Below are 26,400 nucleotides of genomic sequence, written 5' to 3'. Positions count from 1 at the left end.
ACAGGCATGCACCACCACAGCCAGCTAATTTTTAAATTTTTAGTAGAGACAGGGTTTCATCATGTTGGCCAGGCTGGTCTTGAACTCATGACCTCAGGTGATCTGCCCGCCTTGGCCTCCCAAAGTGTTGGGATTACAGGCGTCAGCCACTGCGCTTAGCCAAGTATGAGTCTTTTTTTGTTCATCCTGTTCTACACTCAATAGATTCTTTTGAGAGCTTGTTTTTCTTAGCTCTGAGAAATATTATTTTGTTTCCCTACATTTTCCTCTTTTCTCTCCTAGAATGCCAGTTATACAGACAATCAGTTAAGAATGTTTTTGGCTTTAAGTAACAGAAAGCCCTTTTCCCAGTGATTTAAACAAATAAGTGGTAGTTTCTATGAAGCGAAAGGTCAGAATCTGGTTGCTGTTTTTGCATATTTGTATGACAGAGAAATAAGCACATTTTAATTTGAAGACTTTTCTACCCAACCTTCCCCTTTTTATAAATGTGGTTTTTTCTGGTTTTACATAGTCAGCAAACTGAATCTTCAGGCCAAATTCGAGGAGTTGCTGTTACATCTTCAGCAGACATTGAGGTCACAAATGAGAAGCAGGGCAAAAAGAAGAGCAAAACTGCAGTGAATGTTTTACTGAAGCCAAATCCTTTGGACCAAACTTGTATTCATCCAGAATCATATGACATAGCAATGAGGTAAGTCTGAGGCCCATGTGGAAATTCTCCATATCCAGAGTGAGTTCTTTACAGCAAATGGCCTTTGTTTTGGCATAATGGAAACTGAAAAATATGACCATGTTTAATGTGACAACATTTTTCAGAAGTTCTGCATTGCTGAGTTATGTGGCACATTATTTTATTTCAGTGAGGAATGAAGCCATTACTCCTGGAGCATTGTCAAGCTAATAAACCCTGATACTAATGGTGAAGTGTGTGTAATGGAAATTGCATGGCACTCCCCTCTGTTTGTTTTGGAAATTAACAAGACACAACTGACTAGAACCTGGCATAAAACTTGTGCTTTTCTAAAGATAAAACCCTTTTGAAAGTATACAGCCAACTCAGCTTTCTTAAGTAATATTTTTATTGGTTATTGGTTATTAAAATCTAAGAAATGATGTACTTTTAGTGAGTATACATTAACAGGATGACATGGGGGAAGCTTTTGAGTATAAGGGAAGTTTAAGGCATAAAAAGAAAAAACTTTTTAATAGCATATTTAATTAGTTTTAAATTTTTTTAATTAGTTCAAAAACAGTGACTTGCTACATAATGACATTTTTAAAAGATTCTTACTGAATTATATGACAGTATAAGAAATATAGTGAATATTTTGACTTTTATTGAATCTAAAATGAGATTTTTGTTTTAAAATCACTTGTATTTGATTATTTTAGTAAATGTCATTAGGTCATTAATTTGCTTTCTTTTAAAAATATTTTAAAAGACTATAGTATATTATAGAAAACTTAGAAAAAAGAAGTAAAAAATAATATTCTGTCAACATCCAGCTGGTTCGTGATTTCCCCCAAAAGTTTTATGATGAAAAAATTTAACCATACAGAAAAATTGGAAACAAAAATTTTACAGTGAATTCCTATATAGCCACACCTAGATTTTATCATTAACGTTTTACTATATTTGTTTTTCTACATATCCATCTACTTGTCCATCCATCTTTTTTTGTTTTGTTTTGTTCTGTTTTGTTTTTGAGACAAGGTCTTTCTGTCATCCAGTGCAGTGGTGTGATCTTGGCTCACAGCAACCTCTGCCTCCTGGCTTCAAGTGATTCTCACGCCTCAGCCTCCTGAGTAGCTGGAGTTACAGGTGTACAGCACCATGGTCTGGCTAATTTTTTATATTTTTAGTAGAGACGGAGTTTCGCTATGTTGTCCAGGCTGGTTTCAAACTCCTGGACTGGAGTGATCCGCCCACCTTGGCCTCCCAAAGAGCTGGGATTACAGGCATGCGCCACTGCCCCTGGCCCATCTTATGTTTTTGATGCATTTCGAAGAAGGTTGCAGACATTGGTACACTTTGCACTAAATACGTCAACATTCAAATAATTAACTACAATTTGATAATTCTTTACAATTTTTTTCTTTTGAGGTCACATTTACATACAATTAAATTTTAAGTTTGTATTAGCTGAATTTTGACAAATACCTACATCTGTGTAACCAAACTGCTGTTGAGATCAGGAACATTTCTATTTGAAAACGTTCCATTATACCTTTTCCAATCAGTTACTGCCTCAGCCTCCCAGAGGTAACTACTTGTTTTGATTTTTTTCTACCAAGGATTAGTTTTCTCCCTCTACCATACAGTTGTACTCATCTGTGTAAGGCTTCTTTCAGCATCATATTTAGCGATTTATCTGTGTTGTAACAAGTATCAGTAGCTTATTTTTTATTGCTTAGTTATATTCCATTGTGTGAATATACCACAGCTTATCTATTTTCCTGTTAATCTATTTTCGTATTAATCTAAGAGGTACAGGAAATACCAAACTGTTTTTTTATACTCTCTACATTCGGTACAACGTAGAACACTTCTGTGGCCTCTGGTCACCAAAATATGTAGGGATTTCTCCCCTCCAACCAGTCAGTTCTGCAGCAGATTATCCAGCAGACATCACCTGGGTGTCCTCTAATTCAGTTAATTTCTGACACTGTCTACCTGGAGATAGTGTCAGATCCCACAGGTTGAGGGTTCAGTACTATAAGATTACTCCCGACTTCAGGCGCCTGGTTTGTGACCTATAACTTCAGGATTCCTACGACCCTGGAGTTCAATTGATTTGCCAGTTTACAGAACTCAGGGAAACATCTACTTAATGTTCATCCATTTATTATAAAGGATATTACAAAGGATACAGATGAACAGCCAGATGGAGAAGATATATAGGGAAAGGTAGAGGGGAAAGGCATATGGGAGGAAGGATGTGGAACTTCTGCGTAGGCATACTACCCTCTAGGAACCTCCAGGTGTTGAGCTCTCTAGAAGCTCATTGGAACCCAGGCTTTTGGGTTTTTAGTAGGTTTCATTACATAGGCACGATTGAATCATTGACTGTTAGTGATCAACTCAACTTTCATCCCTTCTCCCCTCCCTGGAAGTTGAGGGTCTGGAGCCGAAAGTGACAACCCCTCTACTCACTTGTTTGGTTTTTCTGGTGACCGTCCCCTATTATGAAGCTATCTAGGGGACCCCAGCTACCAGTCATGTCATACAAAATACACTCTTATCTATCACTCTGGAGATTCCAAAGGTTTTAGGAGCTTTTTGCAGGGAAATGGGAGGAAAGCCAGATATGTATTTCCCAATATCACATGAACCTTGCTTATTTCCAGTCTTTGGCCATTCTGAGTAAAACTGCTGTGAATATTCTTGCACAGTTTTTTTGTTGCCTTTGACCTTTGTTTTCATTTATCTTAGAAAAATACCTAGGAGAGGAATTGATAAGTCATGAAGTCTGATGAAAGTTTAGTTTTCTTAGAATCCCTCTGGTTGTACCATTTCACATTTTACACTTTCACCATGAGAATTCTGGTTGCCTCGCATTTTTGTCATATGATGTTAGGTAGTTGTTAGCCATTCTAATGCGTGTAGAAAGATCTACGTGGTTTTAATTTGCATTTCCCTGGCAACATTGAACACTTTCTAATGTGCTTACTAGTCATTTGTATATCTTCTTTGTGAAATATTTGTTCATATTATTTGGCCATTTTCTAATTGAATTGTTTGCCCTTTTATTATTGAGTTTTGGGGGTTTTTAATATATCCTGCATATATAAAAATGTACTTTGTCAAATATATGATTCATGAATATTTTTTCCCAGTTTGTGGTTTACCTCTTTTTTTTAGAGACCAAAAGAGATGTCTTATTGCTGTCTTAATAATATTTATCAATTCTTTTGGACCATGAACTTATTATATCTTAGCATTTATTTAGGCCTTATTTCTCTAAGCAGTGTCTTTTAGTTTTTCAGTGTACAGGTTTTGCGTGTGTTTTATTAAATGTATTATATGTTTTTCAACACTATTGTAAATGGAGTTTTTAAAATTTGCTTCTACTTGTTTGTTGCTAATATATAAAAATATGAGTTTTGTATAATAACCTTATATCCTGCAGACTTGTTAAATTCACTTACTAGTTCTACTAGGTATTTGTAGATTCCTTAAGTTCTCCTATATAAGCAGTTATATCATCAGTAACTATATTAAAACTTACTTCCTCCATTTTAATCTTCATGCTTCTTATTTTTCTTTACTTTATTCTTTTTTCTTTTTTTCTTTTTGCCTATTGCAATGGCCGGGACCTTCAGTACAGTGTTGAATAGGAATGGTGAGAGCAGATATCCTTGTCTTGTTCTCAACTTTGGGACATGGTTCTGATTTTTTTTTAATGTAAAAAAATTGTGGTTCCATAGTATTTGTCTTTTTAGTGTTTGATGAGAAGGTGCATATGTGCATAGGGTTTCATAGACTTCTTGCAGTAATTCTGAGCTGTACATGGGGACTACATTATTTTGTTCCGTGTAAATCACTATCTTTTTTAGGGGCGGGTGGGGATCGGAGGGAATGTGGACAGGGTCTCACTTTGTCACACAGGCAGGAGTGCAGTGGTGTGATCTTGGCTTATTGCAGCCTCAACCTCCTGAGCTCAAGCAATCCTCCCACCTCAGCCCCAAATAGCTGGGACTACAGGCATGTGCTGTGCCACCATGCCCAGCTAATTTTTGTATTTTTAGTAGAAACGGGGCTTCACCATGTTGCCCAGGCTAGTCTTGAACTCCTGCGCTTAGGCAGTCCTCCTACTCGGCCTCCCAAAGTGCTGGGATTACAGGCGTGAGCCACTGCATCCAGCCAGTATCTTTTATAATGTATGTTTTTGTTTGTTTCCATAATCTGATTATAATATGGTTTAGAAGTTTCTCAATTTTTGTCAATTTGCTTTCTATTGTAAGCACTGTTTTTTGTTTCTACATATTCCTCTCATTAAAAGCTTAATGTTTCATCAAGTGATTGAACTGTAACTTATTTTAGCTATAGTAGCGCTAATAGTGGTTCATTATGATGCATTCCTAGAAGTAGAATTACTCTATTAAAGGGCCTGAAAGTTTCTGTGGCTCTTGAAATACATCACCAAGTAACACACTGATTTATAATGCCATCAGCAGTGTTCAAACCTGAAAAATCTTGAATTTCTCCTGTTAAACAGGACTTTTTTTGGCCAACTTTTATATGGTCCAGTTTCTGCATGTGAAATATAAATGCCCTGCTAGTGACTTCACCCTTTTGTCTGTTTCCTTTGGAACTGTGCTTGTCTCTCAGAAGGAAGGTATTTGTGAACTAGTTAATGGGAAATTTCTTCTGTTGCAGTCCAACCCCTGACCTCTAAAACCTAGAGATTATCGCTTCTCAGCCTTTTGGCTAAGATCAAGTGTTAAACCTAGAGGTGAAATTAGCAATTTATCTTGCCATCCCCATCATCCAGTTTGGAACTGCGAGAGCAATTTCTGGCTATCAAGTACGCTTAGTTTAAACATCACCCATCATAGGTCGTTCATACTCTCTATATATTCTCATACAAGTGTCTTCCCAGGGAAGAAAAAAAGCCCATTTAAGATGTGGTTAGGTCATCATTGGTTTGATTTCAGTTCTATTAAAAGAATTTTTGTTGCAGTACATTTCATGTTTTAGTTGTATCAGAAAACTATTGGAAATTAAATGCCTTTAATGTCACCCTTCCATAATATCACCCACACAAATACATCAAAATGTAACATGATTACATCTTTCCTTTCGTGTTTATGGTAGTCTGTCTCATATGTGTTTTTAGGAAAATTGAGATTATGATATTTTATAGCCTGAGTTATTTAGTGGTTTAAAGAAAGTCAACTTTTTTGTTTATGTTTATTATTTATATAATTTTTAAAAAGCCTTATGTATGAGTTCTTTGTATATTAAAGCCCTTTGTTTTATGGACTGGCATTGTTTTTCTACTTGTTCACCTTTTGTATCTGCTTATAATGTTACGTTTTTGAAATATGAATGTTTAATTGTTATGAAGTAAAACTTTTTTTGGTTTTTATGCAAGTTGTGTCTTAAGAGCCCTCATCTCTAAGATCATCAGTTCAGTGTTCCCCATATTCTTTGTGTTCTTTATTTTAATAATTACTCTGAATTTTGTTGGTGATGACTTTATTCATCACTTAGAATGTATAGAGCACTGTGGTAGGGGCTGCAGTATATAAAAATGAATAGAGGTGACTATACTCTCAAGGAGCCCAATAACTCCTTGGGGAGGATAAAACTTACATTCACAGATATCACAGTAGTGCTGAACAATTAGAAAGTACCCTTCGTGAAGCATAAAGGTTGCTCCCAGGAAAAAGAACTCATTTCCAGATAGGGGAATCTTGTAAAGTTTTATGCAGAAGGTTACATTTAGGCTAGGTTTTTAAGGATTTCATTCTGTAGAAAGAGGCACTTAAAAGATTGGAGACAGAAAAATATAGCTCAGGCCGGCTTTGGAATAGTTAATGGTCCAGTACAAACAACTTTCAATGACTACTTCCTCATTACCAAGCATGTTAGAAGCATCATCATGTTTAAACCTTACACAGCAACCCTATGAGGTTGGTACTATGGTACTATTATTATTCCCACTTCTTCAAGTATACAGTCTCAGATAGGGTAAGTAAATTGTCTAAGCTAACTTAGCTAGTAGAACCAAGATTTGAACTAGATCTGTGTCACTTTAAAGCTTGAGCTCTTAACTAGGCTACAATGAAAAAGCTAGCTTGCAGCCAGATTTTAATGAAATCATAATGGTCTTTTCAGTTAAAGGTATTGTACCCGAAAGACTCTATGTGTTATTCTGTACAGAAAAATAACAGGGCTTGTGTTAAATGTGCTTCTTAAGGGAAAAAAAAAAAGTATCTGGAATATGCTGTCTTTGAGTGTTATTCTCGATCATCACATGGCTGAAATTGGACACTGCCTTTTCTCTCAAGAAAACATTACCCCCTCCAATAAAGGAAACTTTGCTGATTTATTTTATTAAGGGATATGTTGGAAATGGATTCTTCTCTAGAATATGTAGAATTTTATGCTGTTCTGCTGCAGATATGCTGTTTCCTGAAAATATTCCATTAAAAATAATTCCCTTCCATCATGTTTTTTATATGAGGCATGTGTTTGCTATATTCTTATTTTAGGAGAGGAGTATGGTACAGAACAGGAGTAGCGTGTTCATCCTGGAGCCAGAGCAAGGTTTTCAGCAGGAGAATGGAGGTAGAATGTCAATTAAATATGGCAAGAGAACCCATATTATAGAAGATATAAGGGAAACATGGGATTTAGAGTATTGCTCTACACTGTTGCTACAGATAGATTTTCCCTCAATAGTTCTTTGAAGCCATTCTATTCTAAATTCCTTTTACTTGTTTCAGGGTCTTGTAACCCTACACTGCTCCTCCATATCTTGATTCTCTTTCCTTCCCCACCCTGACTTCTTCCAGGTTGTTGCTGAGGACTCCTGACCTTGCCCATTGTATTGATCTCTGTGTCTTAATTGCCTCACCTCTAAATGTTAGGGGTGGGGGGGGTGGCAGCCAAATGTATAAGATTTTTTATAATAGCTTTATAAAGCTTTGTGACTGTCTCTTGTATCTTTAATGTCTTCACTTCTTCTCATCATTTTTGGCCAGAGATGTATTATTGCTGGGGTCTGCCTATTCCTCACTCATGAAAAGCTGGAAGCTGTGGCCACCTTTTATCTTACTTTCCCTTAGACCTTCTAACTCATTGCTCCTTCTTTTCATTGCTGACCCTCTCAGAACTATCTGCCTCTAATTCTTTCTGCCTGCTTTCTCCCAGTCCCTTACAGATTGGCTTCTATCCTTACTCCTCTTCCGAAATTATTTTCTCAACTAATCATCAGTCACCTCCTTTCCATTCTTAACTCTTTTACCCATTCTGCCACATTTGACACTATCAACTTACCGACCTTCTACCATGACTTTTATACTGTCTGTGGTTTTTCTTTCTCCTGTGGCCCTGTAGATGTATATATTCTTCAAGCTTTTGATCTTCATCTTCTTTTCTAGTTGTTCTACTTGCTGCCTTGGATGATTCTACCCATACACATGACCATCTGTATGTCTTAGACTATATAATTCAAATCCTGTGTCTTAACATCCCTAGTCCAGGCCTTTCTAAACTCTAGCCCAACCTTTCCATTTGTCTGTGAGAGATTTTCTCATGAGTATCTTAGCAATGGAAACTCTATGTATCTAAAATTGAAACTTGTACCACCCCCCTTTGTCTCTCCTTTTGCAACTCCATCTTCTCTTATCTTCCATCTCCATCTTCCTCACTAGCCCCACACAAAGACAAGACAAACAAAAAGGCTCAGTAGTGAATGGTTAATGGCAGGAATCTCTTTCCATTAACTTAGGCTAGAACTGACAGAATCATTCATTTGAAAAAGTCTTTTGAGTGATTGCTATATTCCAAGTACTGTTATGCAATCTTGGAACACATTCAAAGGTCCCTGCTCTCAAAGAGACACAGTATACAACCAACATAATAAATAAATTATACAGTGTGATAAAATGTTGTGGGAAACAGGGAAAGAGCAGAGTAATGGGATAGGGATTGCCAGGATTGTGGGTAAGGGTTTGAAAATTTAAGTAGGGTAGTCATCATAGGCCTCATTGACTTGGTGACATTTGAGAAAAGTCTTGATGGAGGAAAGAGCTGTGCAGATATCTTGAGAGAGTTCCAGGAAGAGGAGCCACATTTGAAGGTTCAAATGTGGGAGCAGGCATGACATGTTCAAAGAATAACAAGGCAGCCAGTGTGGCCAGAGCAGAGTGAGCAAGGGAGAGAAAAATAGGAGATTGAGTCAAAAGGGCATTGGGAGGCTATTATAGGGGCTTGACTATAGTTCTGAAAGAGTGATATGATCCGATTTACATGTTAAAAGGACCCCTTGTCTGCTGTTTTAAGTCCACTGTAAGGGGCAGTGGTAGAAGCAGGGAGACCAGTTAAACTAATTGCTGTAATCCAAGAGAAAGATGATGACTGAGACCCAGATGATACAGCAGAAGATATGGTGAGAAGTGTTCAGATTCTGGATATACTTTAAAAGTAGAGTCAATAGGATTTACTGAAAGATTGGATGAAGGATATGAAAATTAGTAACTGGTTACAAATGGCAAAAATAATATGAATGCTAGAGACACTGTGGAGGATGAAGTGGAAACTCACTGTATTGGAGGGGAGTGGAAAAGGGAAAAGTTAAAGAACTAAACAGTGATCATTCCCATAGTGATCTCATCTGGTCTCATGGCTCTAAGGACTACCATAAGCACATGACTCCAAAATTTATATTCTTAGCCCAAACCACTCTTCCAAACTGTATCTGCCTACTTAAGATCTCAAACCTAACATGCCTAAATCTGAACCCATCTCTCCCCAAAATCTTCAACTACAATCTTTTTCATCTCAGATTATTTCAGTTCATCCTTTCAGTTTCTCAGTTCAGAGCCTTGAAATCATCTTTGGTTTGACAAGATATCCTTAGCTGAAAATGAGATCCTTCTCCTTGAACAACCTTTATGCTTCACTAAGGGCATTTACTAATTTCTTACCCCTATTATGGTATCTGTGAGTATAAGTTATATCCTTCCTACTTTGGGAGGCTCTTTGAGGGCATAAATCACCTCTATTCATTTTTATAGTCTTCAGCCCCTGCCACAGTGCTCCTCACATTCTAAATGATGCATAAAATCATCAACAAAATTCAGAGTAAATATTAAAATAAGAATAGAAAGAATATGGGGAACACTGAACTGATCTTAGAGATCAGGAATCTTGAGACACATCTTGCATAAAAGCAAGAAAAATAATGTTAATTTTTTTAATTAAAAAGCTGCTTTTGATGTACCCCTTGGTTACTCCACCATACCCCACTTACTCATAATATGCTCAGATGGTCAAAAAGGAGTATAACATAGTAGAATATCATAGTAAAGCCATGAGCTCCTTCAATTATCCTTGTCTCTGCAAAATAAATAATGCATCTGAAAATTTGGCACCAGATTTGCTAGGCTAGTGACAATTAAATTTCAGGTTAGTTTATAATTATAGGCTATAAGCTCCAATAGGGCATGGATCATAAGAGCCTGTTTTACCTCTCTATCCCTAGCACCTGACAAATACTGATATGGCAATGTTTGTTTAATGAGAAAATAAATGATAGAAATTAATAATGAAAGATGACTACATAAAAGAACACTGAGGAAGGGAACGACTCAGGAACTGATAACTTCAGTAGAACAAAATGAAATGTTTAGCTTTACTTTAATTCATGTATTTTTTTTTTCCTATAATCTAAACTGGCTGTGGTCAATGCAGTTTTATAAACAAAACTGTTGGTAGAACACATAGATCATCCTTTCCTAACATTGCTTGTCCTACATGTTGTGTAAGTACTTCTTCCAGAATCTCTTGTGGATTGAAAAAATTTCATGACCTCCCCGAACTGAATCCCGTTTGCCTTCGCAGAGCATTGTGAAGGGCCAAGGCCCTCCTAGATTTTGCAGACTACAGGACTAGAGACCATGAAAGAGGATTTCTTACCATTTTCTGTCATCATCCAGAAACTCTCATGTCTGTGTGTTTGAGTGAGTTCATTGTGTTGTGTACCATAAACCATAAGTAAAATTGCTGCTATATTAGTAGAATGAGACCCAGAAACAGCCTATTTAGGGGTTACTTCCCCCACTACTACCCCCTCTGTTTTTGTCATACCATTTGGGTTGATCCAGAGAGCTAAGGCAGGTATCTGATTTCCTCTTTTCTTGAATAAGGTGCCAGGAGTAGTGCTTGGTGCTGCAGATGATGCTGATTTGTATGTGTCACAGTGAGACCTGGCACTCTCCCAGAGAATCTGCTGCATTAAGAATTTGATTCACTCCAGATAGTTAAGCTTGAAAGTGGTTGTGCTCTTGATTTAACTTGAAAAATATCAGGAAATTTAATGTCAAGACTGTCACTTGGCACTCATTTTGATAAAGCATTAGCTAGTATTTGTTATTTCAATTTTTCCCATTAGGGAGGAATTCTAATACTAGTTTCTATAAGTGGTTAACAGCCTGTGTAGAAGGAATATCACATGCAGTCGCATTGGAATGGACCAGGTAAATGTATATCAAGGAATGATTTGTATCAGTACTTGTACGTGATATTTGTGCTATAGGATTTCCTTTGTTTCTGCTGATGTGCTTATTTGTGACCCTTACAATCAATGTTGAAAAGTGTCAGAGAGTAGACAGCCGTGAATGTAAAATTCAGGTCTGGGACAGGAATAATCATATAACCTAGCGAAATATTTATTTGGGGAGGGAAGAAACTTCTGTACAAAAGCCAAGCAGTGTTTTTCTTTAATTTACTAAAAACTCATGTCAGGTTTTTAGAACCAAAAGTAGATTAACCCAATAGATACACAAGGATTCCGTCATGAGATAAATGAATATAAAGCATCCTAACTGGTGCCCTGAGCTAAAAAGTAGTTGAGATTGAGGGAGGTCCTTTAAATGTTCTGCCTAGCTCCCTGCCATGGAGCTAAAATAAGTCAAGCCAGATAGTGAAGATTTTCCACTACTAAAGACCCTTAATGAGTGGGCATATCACAGTCTCTGTCTCTTTCCCATTCCTGTTCAAGAATTTAGCATCTCTGAACTGTTCCTTGAGAATTGCCTTCAGAGACTTCATTACCTTCTCGCCAACCTGAGCTTACTGCCCAGCAAAGAAGTCTTCTAACTAATAAGTGATTGTAATGCAAAAAGTTTACATTGTTTTTATTTAAAAAACAGCAACAGTTGACTTTTCACAGATTTGATATTCAGAGTTTTGACTATGAGCCACCAGAAGGCCCATGACTTGTAATTTGCAATTTTTCTGACGGGTGAGTCATTAGCCTACTGAATATGTCTAACACACCTCCCCACATCTAAAATTCACCACAGCTTCGTTCTGCATTGGCATGCCAGCTAACTCCTGCAATGATAAAAACATGTTCCTTTGTGGGAAGCTTGCCTGAAAAGAAATCCAACTGCCAGTGCTGTACAATAAATGATGATTAGGTAAACAGACCTAAGAGATTATTTGCAAATTTGAAAGAGCCCAAAATTTTCTGGACTTGGACTTGCCTTATAAGAATTGGCAGCAAAGCAGAAAGACTCATTCCTGGCTTTTAATAAATGATAACATAAGATGTGTATCAATTAGTTATCCTACATTAATTTCTAATAGAGCTATGCCTAGACAATATTAGATTGCCTTATAAAAAGACATAGCATCATAAAAGAGAGGCCAAACCTAAAATATGAAAATGTTAAGTGGACAGATTACTAAAAGTGAATTTTGTTTTTAAAGATACAGTGGTCTCTCTATGTTGCCCAGGCTGTACTCAAACTCCTGGGCTTAATGATCCTATTCCTCATCCTCCCTAGTGGCTGGGACTACATGTGTATGCCACTGAGCCCAGCTTTGTGTGGTGTTGTTGTTAGTAGTTAAAACCTAAACATCTTATTGTAGTTCCCAGGAACTAACAATCATATTTTCAAAAGTGCCCTTCCAAATGAGAAAAATGATGAAAAAGCTTCACCCACTTGAGAATTAGATGATCAGGCTATGGATTGATTGTCATGTCCAATGTCTTACACACTGTTCCAAAACACAGCACACATGAGGTTTCTGGCAAAGCTGGTAGGGGAAACTAGGAAGATCAAGAACCTGAGACTTTACATTTTCCGCTAGCTCAGTCTGGAGGCAGTGAAATGTCAGACTGCCTGGATTCAAATCATGGCTGTTTGAACTGGAAATGTTATTTAACCTCTCTATACCTCAGTTTTCTTGTTTGTTAAATGTGCATAATAATAGTACCATATCTCATGGGGCTATATTAATTAACATATGTAGAATACTTAGCACCTAGACAGAATAAGCTAGTGTTGATATGATGATTATTGCTGTTATTTTTGTTGTGATTGAGGAGGGGCTAAGCTAAGCAGTAAAAGAAATGGAGGTAGGTGGAGGGAATGGAGGAGAGTTACAATGCTTGGTCCCCAAGGAAAAAAGTTGTTTTATCCTGTTATCTGGATGTAATTTGAGGCATTTAACATTGTTAATGAATATTAATATTGGGTTTTGAGACTGGAGAAAATGCTGATTTCTCTCCTATGTTTATGGAGCAACCTATTAGTACCCAGTGAAGGAGGAGTGTGAGGGAGTTGCCAGCCAGTCATAAAGTTGTGCTTGCTTCAGCCTCTTCCATCTTCAAAGTATTTGTCTGTCCTCCTTTTTTTCTTTTCATCAAGTTTAGACCACTCAGTCTGGAGCCTGAAACTCAGTAGGTTATTGATTTAGTTTCCCATTATCTCCCTCCTGCCCTTCCTGCCCCCAGCCTAGCTAGGGATTTTAATCTTAGCCTGTCTTCTGATTCTCAGTGTCACCATAAGCGAGTTTCTTTGACCTCAGTTTATACTCTTTAAATGGAATAACAATGTTTTTGCCCATTCAGAGGACAACTAGGGATTTATTGAAATGGCAGATGTTGAGCGTTTTCAAATTTTTTGATAGGAGGATTCCTTGACAGGATGGCATTTATAGTAAAAAAGCTATTTCCTAAGGAAGAGTCCTCTACCTCTGATACATAGGCTTTATTCCCTAGTGGTACAAGGTCTGTTTAATTTCAGCTTTTCCACCGTGAGCCTGTATGTTTTTGAATACTGCTTTTTAAATTTGCCCTCTTCTTTCAAACATTCACAGGCACTAATCCACATTATGACTTTACAGGCAGTAAATTAAATTACATTAATTCTAAACACAGTGTTTTTGAGCTGTAGAGAGTCTGTAGCCTTTGAAACCACTAACTTAATTTTGTCCAACTCTTATTCAGAAATTCAAAAAGAGCCAAAGCTTTTTCCTTTTGAATTTGGTTTAAAAAATAGTAAGAAATTGCTCCCAGGCAGTGGTCCTGGGTGCCAAGGTTTATCAGAGATATAAATCTTCTGTCTGCGTGAAAATCTTCCAAAGTAAAAGGGTAGGCATGCTAGTGAAGATGTAATCTGCTATAACTTTTTCCTTCACTGCTACTACCTTATAGTGTCATGTGTGGGCAAGTCTCTTAATCTCTCTGAGATTTTGTTTTCTTATCAGCAAATCTACATTCACAATAAATATTTGAGAGAAATAAATGAATCTGTACTGGGCACTTTCAAAGTATCTGTTTATCTGCACAGAAAGTCCTGCCTCTAAAACAGCAGATAAAAGCAGAAGACTATTTTATACTGTCATTACTTGAAATTAGATTGTAAGCTCATTCAAAGCAAAGGCTCTGTTATCTTTCATAGAGCCTTCCTCCACGGTAAATAAATGTTTATTAAATAAAGCTGAGTATGGTTTTCTAAATTATTTTTAGTTGGTTTCAGCATTTTGTCACATTCCTTTGAAGAGCCTTGATTTTAGCAAATCTTTGTCATTTGGGCGGGGGAATGGCAGGGTGTGTGAAAACAACCAGACTCACAGGAAAGAGGGTGATCAGGCTGCATAATACTGGGTTGTTGATTTTTTTTTTTTTTTTCCTGGTTCTCTTTTGGGAGGGTAATGGTTTGTTATTTTTCAAAATGTGAGAAGACTGGTTTTTTAGTGTCACTTGTAAATTTATTTCTAAGACAAATCCTACAACAGTTTAGATGTCTTTGGAGCAATAATAGCAACATTTCAGTACATGACACCTTTCCTATTTTTATCAACTTATACTTATTTAGATGTATATGTACATTTGTTTAAATTATATGATAATTACACAGTATAAAGTGAGTGGTTCTGAAATAGGAAAAGCTACATAATCACTGTGGTTATGTATGGCGTTGGTTATTATTTCACTGATCTTAGATACTTTTGAGGTAACTATATGAGCACTGTTCAACTATTTCTGAAAAGATGATCATCCTAAATCTTTTAGAAGATTTCTATCTCAGGACTTTTTAAATGGCACTTTAAAAAATTTTTTTACTCTAGTTCAGTAATGCTAAATTGCTAAGTAATAGAAATTCTAAAATAAAACAGCTTTCTAAGGATGTGTTCTACATACAATGAATGCAACATGCAATGAGTATCCAGTTTCTGTACATGTATAACAGATCTTTGAAAAAGCAGGAAACGTTTAGTAAATTCTTCAGAAGTTAGAAGCAGGTAACAGTCTGATGCTTATAAACGGAGTCCTTTGGAAGGCAAACTACATTCCTTCATCTGTGACAGGAAATCTTTCTCTTTTCATTTCTTTTATTTTTTTTTTCTGCTACTCATATATGCAGGAGGTGCTCCAAATGGTTCCAAGCAATAACATTTAAAATGCCCCCACCCCTGCCCAGATAGCTGCATGCATTTTAAAACTATATTCTCTCATCAGAGTCTGGAAGAGCTTTCAGGACAACTTGATGACTCTTTCTGAAGGGGTTACATTTTTAAAATGTTTATCTTAGTATGTTAATTTACTGTTGAAAAAAAAAAAAAAAAGACCAGTCTCAGCTTAAGTTCTACTGGATAATTATTTGCCCTTTTGGTGGTTGATTATTATGCTTAGAAATGCCATTTAAATATTATTTTCACTAGATATCTGTTAGCTTCTGTAGTACAATAGGTAGTTCTGTGGGCCTCTATAAATGAATGATACTTGAATTTATAATTACTTGTATATTTTGCACCAGCATAGATTTTTAAGGATTCTGGCCTATTTCAGTATCTTGGTTTAACAAGGAGGTTATACATTTGAAAATGCCAGGTACAGTGGCTTACACCTGTTATCCCAGCACTTTGGGAGCCCCAGGTGGGTGGATCTCTTGAGCCCAGAAGTTTGAAACCAGCCTGGGCAACATATTGAGACCTCACCTCTACAAAACATTTTTAAAAACTAAAAATTAGCTGGGCTTGTGGTTCCAGCTACTTGGGAGGCCAAGGGAGGAGGATCGCTTGAGCCTGGAAGGCCAAGGCTGCAGTGAGCTGTGATTGCACCACTGCTACAGCCCCTGGGTGAAAGAGCAAGACCCTGTCTTTAAAAAAAGTTTGAAAAGATTCCTCGATGATGATTAAAATGTAATTCACATTGCTGTCCCTTTGATTTGACTGCTAGAACAGCAGCTGTGGTGGAGCCAGCGCTCCTTCTGTAAGCTAAGCTAAATAGGTAGCGTGATATACTCAGCTGTGTCAATTCAGCTCCTCTGTAGAGAGCATAAAGGAGCAGCAGGTTTTCCTCATTTGCCACACTTAAATATATATTCCATTTTTAATATTAAGAGCAGTAAATTTGAAAATAGAGAGTAATAAATGTTAAAGAAATGTATACTTAGAGTAACACATATATGTTATATAGAGAGAAAATATAGAAACAGTAACAGATTTTTAGAGTAACAAATTACTACTAAACTTTATGCCCCACAGTTTACATAGTTTTTTAGAAGGCCAGATTTTCTTAGAGTATAAGCTTTCTTTTTAAATTATTGAATATTTAACCTGTATTACAAATTAGGACCTGTTCTGTCTACCTGTACCTATTCATTTCTAAAATGTGTTCTTGCATTTAATTTTTTGCTTGTTGCGTTACCGCATTAAAGCTGAGTAAAGCTAATGGGTAAAAATAAGCAAGTAGGAAAGTCTCTTGAAAGTGTTGAGAATGGGTAAACTACTAGATGTACTTTGCCGTTATAGCATGGTTCTTGGTGGAGTTGTAAATCATATGTGTTTTGCCCACAAAGCACATGCTAATATTAAGTTGTTTTTAAAGTGATTGTGTTGCATCACCATGGTTCTTCTATGCTCTGTGGGGTATCATGTTGCTTTAATGTAGTGAACCAAGTCCTCAGCTCCTAAATCTCCATGCTGGAAATGATTACATAAAACTGAATGGCCATATCTGAAGTCATGAATCTTGAGAATTTTTTATTCTTTGGAAAAGCCTTACAAGACTTTTCTTATTCTTTGAGGGGAAAAGCCCTGTACTTATAAGAAGTTTCTGTTGAAAATATTAGCCATTTTAGGTTATATAGCATTCTGTTTGAAAAATAAGCATGTACTCTGCTGCAAGTTCTGTATTTTAACTTTGTGCAGATGTGTGCTTAAAGAACATGATGTGCTTATTTGTTGCATTTATGCTACTTTCTTACTTTAACTAAGATGGATGAAATTACATATTAAATAAAAACAGCAGTCCTTACCAACCTGAAAAAGCCTTCCAAAAACAGTGGAGAAAATGAGAATATGACTTTAATAATTCATTGACTTTTGAGAGAATTCTGTTTAAAAGCATGTATATAATTTCTTTGCAGGTTTACTCAGTGTTTATAATGTTAAAAGTAGTCTGCCAGTAAATTATAAAATATTACCAAAAGTATTATTTTCTATCTTAACCAAATATAGCACCTTAAATTTTACATATCTTGTTATACACAGACGTATATATTGTATGTGGCATAAAACTCCAGTTAGAATAACTTCATGGCCTTGGGCAAGTTAAACTCCCTGAACCTCATTTTTTTTTTCTGTATGATGTAATACTTACCTTTTAGAATCATTGTCATGATTAAATGAGAAAAATCTATTTAGAATAATGTCTGACAGATATTTATCACTACATGTTCACTTCTGTATGCCAAGCTTCATAAAGCAGTGTGTTTTTATTTGGTACTTCTGAGCTAGAAAGTACTTTGTATTGAGTATTACTTGCCACACTCAATTCTAAAGTGAAACTTTGTATTGGATATTACTTATCACACTTAATTCTGAAGTGAAATTTAGAATACGTAGAATAAATTTTTCTTAGGATATTTAAGGAGCATGTTTATTGAGTGGCTACTAAGCATAAAACATTGCTTCTATCATATACAGTTGACTATATTTAAAATTAATTAAGGTAGAGGTCAGTCTAAATGCTATTCCCAGTTCGTTTTATAGTTCCTCTCTCTCTCTCGTTGGCTCTTTGTGTGTGTGTGCGTGACCTTGTTAACTTTAAGAAAGTTTTCAAAATAAAGGAGCACTTGACTTTGTAGTCGTTTAAAAATAGGGTTGATCAATATGAAGCGTTAGCTACGAGCACAAGTTGGTGCTTTTTTATTGATTTCAGTTACCAATGCCCTCAGGTTTGTGTGGTGTGAGAATGAAAATGATATATGAAATATGCACCCAGATTCAACAGACCAATGTTCTTGTTACATCTGCAACCGCTTTGGCAGAATTCTTTATTGGGAAGTGACTTTGGTAGCAGTTAGTTCCTGTCTCCCTCTGTCTCTGACACACACACACACACACACACACACACACACACACACGTGCAGGCAACCTTAAGATAGACTCATACAGTGCCTTGGGAAGTTTCTGCCATTTAGTTACTTTTATTATAAAATGCTATTCAAGGTTCTAGACTTAACAGTGCGTGAATATACTTTTTGTCATTTTTAACAGATGGTTAGAAGCCAAAATCTTGATGATTTGAAAGATTCTCCGCTAAGTAGCCAGTTGCAGACCAATAAAGCCAAGAAGGTGAATACCAGGGAAGCCTGCTCAGAGCAGGGCACGCATTATTTAGAAAGTTGTATAAGGAAGTTTGCTTTGGGCAGAGGTTGTCATGTGTCATCTGTCCCATCAGTCAGAGTTCCAGCAGCTGTTCCCAGTCACCAGGACCCTTGTATGCTACTGTTCGTCCATCAGCACTAAGAGATACCGGCTCCCTTTCCACCGTGCTGGGGAAGCCACGGACACACAGACTTACGGTGTTATCTCACTGGCCACCAGTGTGGATGAAAGCTCATTTTCAAAGAGGGAGACCAAACACCAACGTTTTGATCTTTTATTAAACCATTAACCAAAATATATTCTCAAGAGAATTAGTCGGATGCCATAAAGTGTGTCTATTTTTGGCTATATGTATGGCTGTAATAATGTAGGAGTGTTGCACATTTGAATCCAAAGAGATACCCTACTTAAATGAGAGATGGGAGAACTTTCTCCACTAGATGCCAGATCATTACTATCAGAGTATCACTGTGAAGAGACCTTTCTGGTTGAACACAACAATGCAAAAAATACTTAAAATCACAAGCATTCTTTTTTTGATAGTGCAGCAACCTGCCAAATGGGATATATCCCAATTCTGATTATAGACAAACCTGCAACAATTCCCTTTTTCTCTTTTTGTATTCCAGAGGTATCCCTAGAGGAAAGGATTTGTGGGCATTAGTATCACTATCTGCCTGATTGCTGTGTTGACATTTTTAAAGTGCCATTAATCATAGGAAATGGAACTTAATGGTGTAGAAAAATACCCAGCCAGGGAATGTCAAGAAAGTAAGCTACAGCCCAGTATTCACATGAAATTAAAGGGAAATGCATCTTAACCCTTTAATTATTTTTTCTTCTTACTGAATTATAAAGGAAAGCAATTGAGAAGTAGCTTTGCAATCAAAGGTAATGGTAAACATAGCAAAAGAAAATTATAAAAGGCAGCTGATGGTATGCTGCACAGGTAATGCTGCCATTAAGGGTATACAGAAGTAAAAAGCAGTGATATGACACATGAATAGAGTAATTCATTTTTCAAAAACTGGCAATATTTAATGCATATTTTGTTGGAGTTTGGTATCATTTCATTGTTTGCCTATTAGCTAATTTAAATTAAAATGTTCTCCTAACTGAAATTGTAGGGAAGAGATAAATATAGATAGCCTCATTTTAAAAACATATGTGACACTAAACTTATAATGAACTAATTATACTGTAAAATATTTTTGGCTGGACGCAGTGGCTTACACCTGTAATCCCAGCACTTTGGGAGTCCAAGGCGGGCAGATCATGAGGTCAGGAGATTGAGACCACCCTGGCCAACACGGTGAAACCCCATCTCTACTAAAAATATAAAAAATTAGCTGGGCGTGGTGGTGGGCACCTGTAGTCCCAGCTACTCAGGAGGCTGAGGCAGGAGAATGGCGTGAACCTGGGAGGCGGAGCTTGCAGTGAGCTGAGATCGCACCCCTGCACTCCAGTTTAGGTGACAGTGCAAGACTCCATCTCAAAAAAAAAAAAAAAAAAAAAAAAAAAAAAAAAAAAAAGGTTTTTGGTGCTGACTCTGAGCAGGTGCTTCGTTTGATAAATAGCACTTTAATCCACTTTCTCCCTTGGCCTTTTCTTTTTCAAGACAGTTTACAGCATAGGACACATAATAGATTCTCAATAAAGACTGATGGATTGACCTATGGGTCTAAGATGAATGAATTTTAGGGTGATCTGTATAAGGAGACTGCAAAAGAAGTAATATTGTTAAGTGTTGGGCTTTTTATTTTTTCCACTGCAGGTTTTTGTCATCCATTGGAGGGACACTGTATGAGATTGGAAAGCCTGAAATGCAACAAAAAATAAATTCATTCCTTGAAAAGGAAGGAATGGAGAAAATTGCAGAAAGATTGCAAACAACAGTACACACTTTACAGGTCATCATAGATGGTCTCAGCCAGCCTGAAAGCTTTGACTTTCGAACAGGTAAACAATTGAACTTAAATTATATAGCACCTTGCATATGCATAGCTCCCATTATCTCCTTTGATCCTCACAGCAATCCTATGCCGTAAGCAGAATGGATATTATTCTCCCATTTTATACATGAGAAAATTAAAGCATAGTGATCTTCCTTCAGAGTCATTATAGTTAATATCCAGAGCCAAAACTAGAAGCCAGGTGGTCTCCCTGGACTCTTTGTTCACTGTGTATTTCCCATTTACTAAACTAAATGCATCATGCGCGTACCACTGTATGCATGGAGGCACACATTTTTTTATGGTCCTTTTGTAAGCTGTTTTTATCTCCTGGGAGCCAGAAGTGCAAGATAAAGCAGTCCCTTCACAAGCTAAAAGGTGAATCTTCTTACTTAATTATAGCTTTCCAAGTTCTTGGATTCCATGTCAATGAACACACTGAACAAATAAGATAATATCTATCTGTTGATTTTCCTTCTAATTAAAAGTGCTCTCAGCTTTCAGCACAGGTAGATGGTGAGAGACGTATGACAACCATAGTTGTTGAGAGCAGTGACCCAGTAAAAAAGAATTACAGTATCAAATGACCTACTTCCCGAGGAAGTTTGAATAGGAACCCCTGAGATTTAAATGAATCTGCTCATTGGTCTTATAACCAGTTTTGATGATACCATGTTTAGACCATTGTCTTTTTACTCTGGTTTAGGCTGTGTTGAGATGGTTAGACATACTTCTTTGAAAGGGTTTAAAGAAATTTTGAAATATATCCAGCCAGTTCATTGTGCTATTCCTCCTTCTATAGGGTTTTCTTGTCTTTTTTTTTTTTTTAAGTTAAAGAAAAATAAAATAACACCCAGTAAGAACTATGCCAAAAATGTGAGAGTAGAAGCCTCCTAGTGGTCCTCCACCCAATGTGGATGTTTCAGCAGACAAATCCATCTCCATTTGGAGGCCCGGTATCCTTTGATGGGAATTTCTTGGCTGGTTTTTAGCTGGAGTGCTGGGTAGAGCAATGGTTCTCAAAAATACTGGATTTGGAGGTGGTATGGCTACATCCTTTGCATTAGCGGGTTGGCAAAAAATGCTATAACTGCAGGTATCCTGTACTGGATTTTTCACATCCATCTTCATTTTTCTGTCTTAGTGTCGATTGTTCCATTATCCCAGTTGCATTGTAGACTCACAGCAAAGATCAGCACTCAAATTATATGGTCCAATTAAACTACCAAGTTGTTGAACAGAAAGACAGATGCGTCTGGGCTCTGGGCTGAGCTTTCCAGTTACTGCAGTGTTTATCAGTGTGGCAAGTGAAGTTTTAAATAGGTCTCTTTAAGCAAACTTTGGAACTGACATTTGCTCTAATGTAAGTCACAATTTTCAAAATGTCTGAGAACTTTCATCTTACTACTAAACACGTCCCTAAGGTGAGGAAGGCATAGAAACCATACTTTTGTGGGGGCATTTTGGTCATTTCCATGGATGATGTTTTATGTTACATCTCTTTCCTCCATTTTCTCAAAAGTATTTCTTAATGCCTCATTCTTTCCTCATAATAATTCTGTCTTTTGTTTTATCAATGGTGTAATTAATCTCATGTGTATTAACACTATGGTGACTAGGTAATTTCCCTAATTGGGTTCATCAGAAGCTATCCAGACACAGGGGCTGAAAATGCTTGGCTATGAAAGTGTTAAAAGTTTGCGTGGTACATGGAGGGTTTTCTGATTTCTCAGTGTCCCAGACTATCTTCAGGAATATGTTAAGTAGTTCCTGACTCTGATTTTCCATGCAAGATTAAACTAAGCAGCTGATCAGGAACCCTTAGGGAATCCGTAGCAGCTGGACCTCTGCAAGAAAAGAGAGAGACAAAGAATTTCCAAGCATAAAAACAATGCCTATGGGGTCTCGGAGACCATCCTGCCTCTCTGCCCCGATCAGTGACTTAGTTCCACTTTGCTGTGACACAGCCTTAGCCTAGTGTAATATTATATTACAGTAGGTTTCTTGCTTTTGGAATTCACTGCTTTAGCATCAGGTCAAATTCCACAGAATCAATCCCAATTTTAGCCTACTCTTTTTCATGGCAACGGTGAAATTTGGAGTTTAAAGAAGATTTTTATCTTGTTTTATAGGAAAAAGCTTAATTTTTAAAACATCTTGGTATCAGTATGGTTGGACTGGGGGAAGGGAAGAAAGGGGTGGCCAGTTGTTAATACAACTGTAAAGGATAGCTTTAACAAGTCATCAGGATAAAGCCAACAGCTGCGGAGGAAAAGGAAATGGAATGGGTGGAGGGGAAAATGAGGCCTTAGTAAAAGGAGATCCAAGCATAGAATGTGTTCTTTGTTATTAGAGTCAACACTCAGTAATCCTAGGAAAGGGGGCCTTCAAGAGGAGCATGGATAAATGGAATCCACAGATAATCCACAGCCCCGTTTAAACTGTTAGTTCTAACTGTCTCCCTCATAAAAACCATTGTTTTTAACTAGAACCATAATGATTCCTTGGCATACTTTATGCCTATCTTTTGGACAATAATGAACAAAGAAATGTATGCTGGGGTAAGCAAGAAAAAAGGGCTATAAAGAACTTGGAAACAGAAATCTGTATCTTCATCATTGTTTCTGTAGCACCCAGCAGAGTGCCTGGCCAGGAGATAATAGAGTTAATAAATGTTTGATGAATTTAATTGAAAGAGAAAGAATATTAGGTACTACCTGGTCTGGGATTCTGAGTCATAGATAATCAAGAATCCATAAATGTTGATTGGATAAATATATTTGAAATGGGTGGGAATGGATTTTCTGAGTTCCAAATTTGTGGGAAGAAGTGAGGAAGAAAGAACATTTGAATTTCATCCACATTTGACCAAAAGTTGATGTACTTTCTACCACCTTTAAACAATTTAATAATCCAGGCACTGGGAGAAAAACAAAAAAAGCTTCCAGTCTCTTGTTTTCCAAACGTCTTACTTTCTCAGTGTTTGTAGTTTAGCTTTGTATATTTATTAAGCAAATATATATATTCTCACCACCTCTTCACAGAGAGGAAAATAAGACTCTCTTCTCAATCCTCATTATAATGCTAGTGTGTAGCATTGTAGAAGAAAGTAAATTTTCTTGAATTGTTTCTACTGCATGAATGCTATCTCCAACCGATATGCATGTTCTCTGAAGGCAAGCCTCGGTCTTCAGCTCCTTGTATGTCCCCCCTTAATCTTTAATATTGGTCTGGGCACATAATCAATATGTATTAAGTGCTTATTCACAAAGTTATATTGTATTTAGGAAGTACAATACCTTTTCCACTTACTTTTTTTCTCTTTCCTTACAGATTTTGATAAACCTGATTTCAAGAGAAGCATAGTATGCCTGGAAGATCTGCAGGTTGGGACAGTTCTTACAGGCAAAGTGGAGAATGCCACTCTCTTTGGAATTTTTGTGGATATAGGAGTAGGGAAATCTGGACTGATTCCTATACGAAATGTAACAGAAGCAAAACTTTCAAAAACAAAGAAGAGAAGGAGCCTTGGACTGGGCCCTGGAGAAAGGGTGGAAGTCCAAGTACTCAACATTGACGTCCCCCGATCTAGGATTACTCTGGACCTCATTCGGGTGTTATGAGTGTCCAACTGAAGGCCAAACACTGATTTTATTTTCTCATTTCTACAGATTGACAAGAATAAGTCAGTTGCTTGTAAACTTTAGGTAGCAAATGAGAAATAATTCACTTAATATCAGAAATATTTTCCAAACACTTTCCTTTATTTTTTCTTCTGAATTAATAGAAAACCAACAGTTTGGTTTCCTTTCCCCTTAAAGGAAACAACTAAAATACGCATTCTTATATGGCTTTATGTAGTAATAGTTTTCTGGCTAAAATTTTGGTTTTTATTTTTTTGTAATTTACCTTTAACTCCTTTTGCATTTTGTGTAACAGATTGCTTAACTTCTACTTGCCAACATCTGCCTTGCTGGACTGGTATGGGATTGTCTTCTTGATTTGACTTGTACAGTCTTTGTTGACACAGTAGGGCTGGGCAGTGTTTAATCCTTCCATTTTATAGATTCTTTTTTTAATCAGGCCTTTTGGACTTCATTCATCATTTTGCAATAATCTCTTTTCCTTTGTCATGCAAACCAAAACAGATTTTGATGTGTTTGTAACCATCAAATGAATGGTTCAAAACATTTCTCAAAAGGATATAGATACTGACCCCAACAATAAAGGTTTGTGGCTAGTGACTTGTTTTTGCTATGTTGATTCAGTGAATGACTTAGAAGTCAGTCTTGATGAAAGAAGATATGGTTTATGTAACCCTTGGAGAAGAGGGAAGCCTTTGGAAATTTGAAGAATGGTTTTCTTTGACTTAGCATAGAAGAGTGTGTCCTTTCTTAAATCAGAATTAAACTTCAAGTGGGGATAGAAATGGCCGTTTTAAAGATCAAATATAGATCAGGTGTGAAGGGACAAGAAAAACAAGTATATGAAGGAAGTGACTCTTATTCTGTTTTTATTCATTGGAGATTGTAAGGATTAGCATGACCATTCAGGGTCAAAATAAAGCCCACAGTGGACTGGTATCCTGTTCATTCTGACTACTGCTGCTGCTGTTGATTTACCTGATGAAGATATTTGTATGACTGAATGAGTGTTTGGTTTTCTCCATGCATAAGTAGGGGATGGTTACTAAAGACAACCAGTGTTGTTCATTTGCCTAGGAAACACCCATTGTCCTGGCATAATTTTTAATATTGCCTCTCTTTATTCTCGAGTGCCCCATTTTGGATGATAAATCATATGATCAACTATAGTAGTCACTAAGTAGTGACTGTGACTATAGTTCATGATAGTTCTACAATGCAGTAGGTTCCTTAAAAGTTGCATATATCAACTTTTTTGATATATATAACTATTTGCCTAGCAATTTCATTTCTGAAATGCTTTTCCTCTGTTTCTTACTGGTCTTTAACTGATAATGGATCTATCTTAATGTTATAACTTTAAGTCGATCTTCCTACTCACTCCTCCCAATATTCTTCCAGGTTCATAATCTATAGATCAGTGATGAATGATGTGTACCTGAGGAGTCTTACTCTGAAGCCCGAGATATAAGTTCACATGAGTGTTTTAGAGGAAGAGGCCTTCTCCCTGGGCACTTCAGATATAGGAACAAGAACAGTTGACAGTGTAAAGCTGCTCTGTTGACCTGGCAGCTAGGCTTTCATGGACACAACAAGGACTTGACATTGCACTGGATTGTGTAGTTTGTCCCATCCAGCCCAGACATGGTAGAGGCTGGTGTAAGGCCTAAGCTATAAAATGAGGGGCCACATCTCATTTATAACTGCAAAGTGTGCATGGTGATCCATTATATTCTATTCCTAGTCCTTGTTCTACTAGTAATCCAGTGTGCCTTTGAGCTGGTATCTTTACTTCTACAGACCTCCTTTTTCCAAATTTAAAATGGCATATGAGAAAGCGTTTATTCCCATGTACATTTACTGGTGACTTCCTGGTGTGCCAGGCATTGTGCTAGTCACTGACCAGAAATTGTGATAGAAAAATAGGTAGGGGTAGGGAGCACGAAAAGAAAGTAAAAAGAAAAAAATAGTCATTATCCTTGTCCTTATGGAGCTTAGAGTCTATTGAAAAAGCATAATTAATCATATAAAAATGTAAAACTACAATCAGATAAGTGATATAATGGTGACGACGTGTAATAAATGGGTTGACTTAGAAAAGTCAAAGTAGTTCAGTGGGATTTGAGATGTGACCAGAACTAGGACAAATTTTACTGAC

General features: G+C 36.9%; 1 protein-coding gene across 1 annotated transcript in view; it reads left to right on the top strand.

The window, feature by feature from the left end:
* The window catches only part of SRBD1 (S1 RNA binding domain 1), a 220,320-nt gene extending 195,478 nt beyond the window's left edge, over window positions 1-24,842 (top strand). The window contains exons 19-21 of the mRNA XM_021924804.1: window positions 515-694; window positions 20,421-20,605; window positions 23,932-24,842. Of these exons, the coding sequence (XP_021780496.1) occupies window positions 515-694; window positions 20,421-20,605; window positions 23,932-24,221 (655 nt within the window). The 3' untranslated portion in view covers window positions 24,222-24,842. The remainder of the gene's footprint in view (window positions 1-514; window positions 695-20,420; window positions 20,606-23,931) is intronic.
* The last annotated feature ends 1,558 nt before the right edge of the window (window positions 24,843-26,400 follow it).

This window comes from Papio anubis, chromosome 14 (assembly GCF_008728515.1).
Source record: "Papio anubis isolate 15944 chromosome 14, Panubis1.0, whole genome shotgun sequence".
Classification (NCBI taxonomy): Eukaryota; Metazoa; Chordata; class Mammalia; order Primates; family Cercopithecidae; genus Papio; species Papio anubis.
The sequence above is the reverse complement of the archived record's forward strand: the minus strand, read 5'-3'. Positions and strand labels throughout refer to the sequence as shown.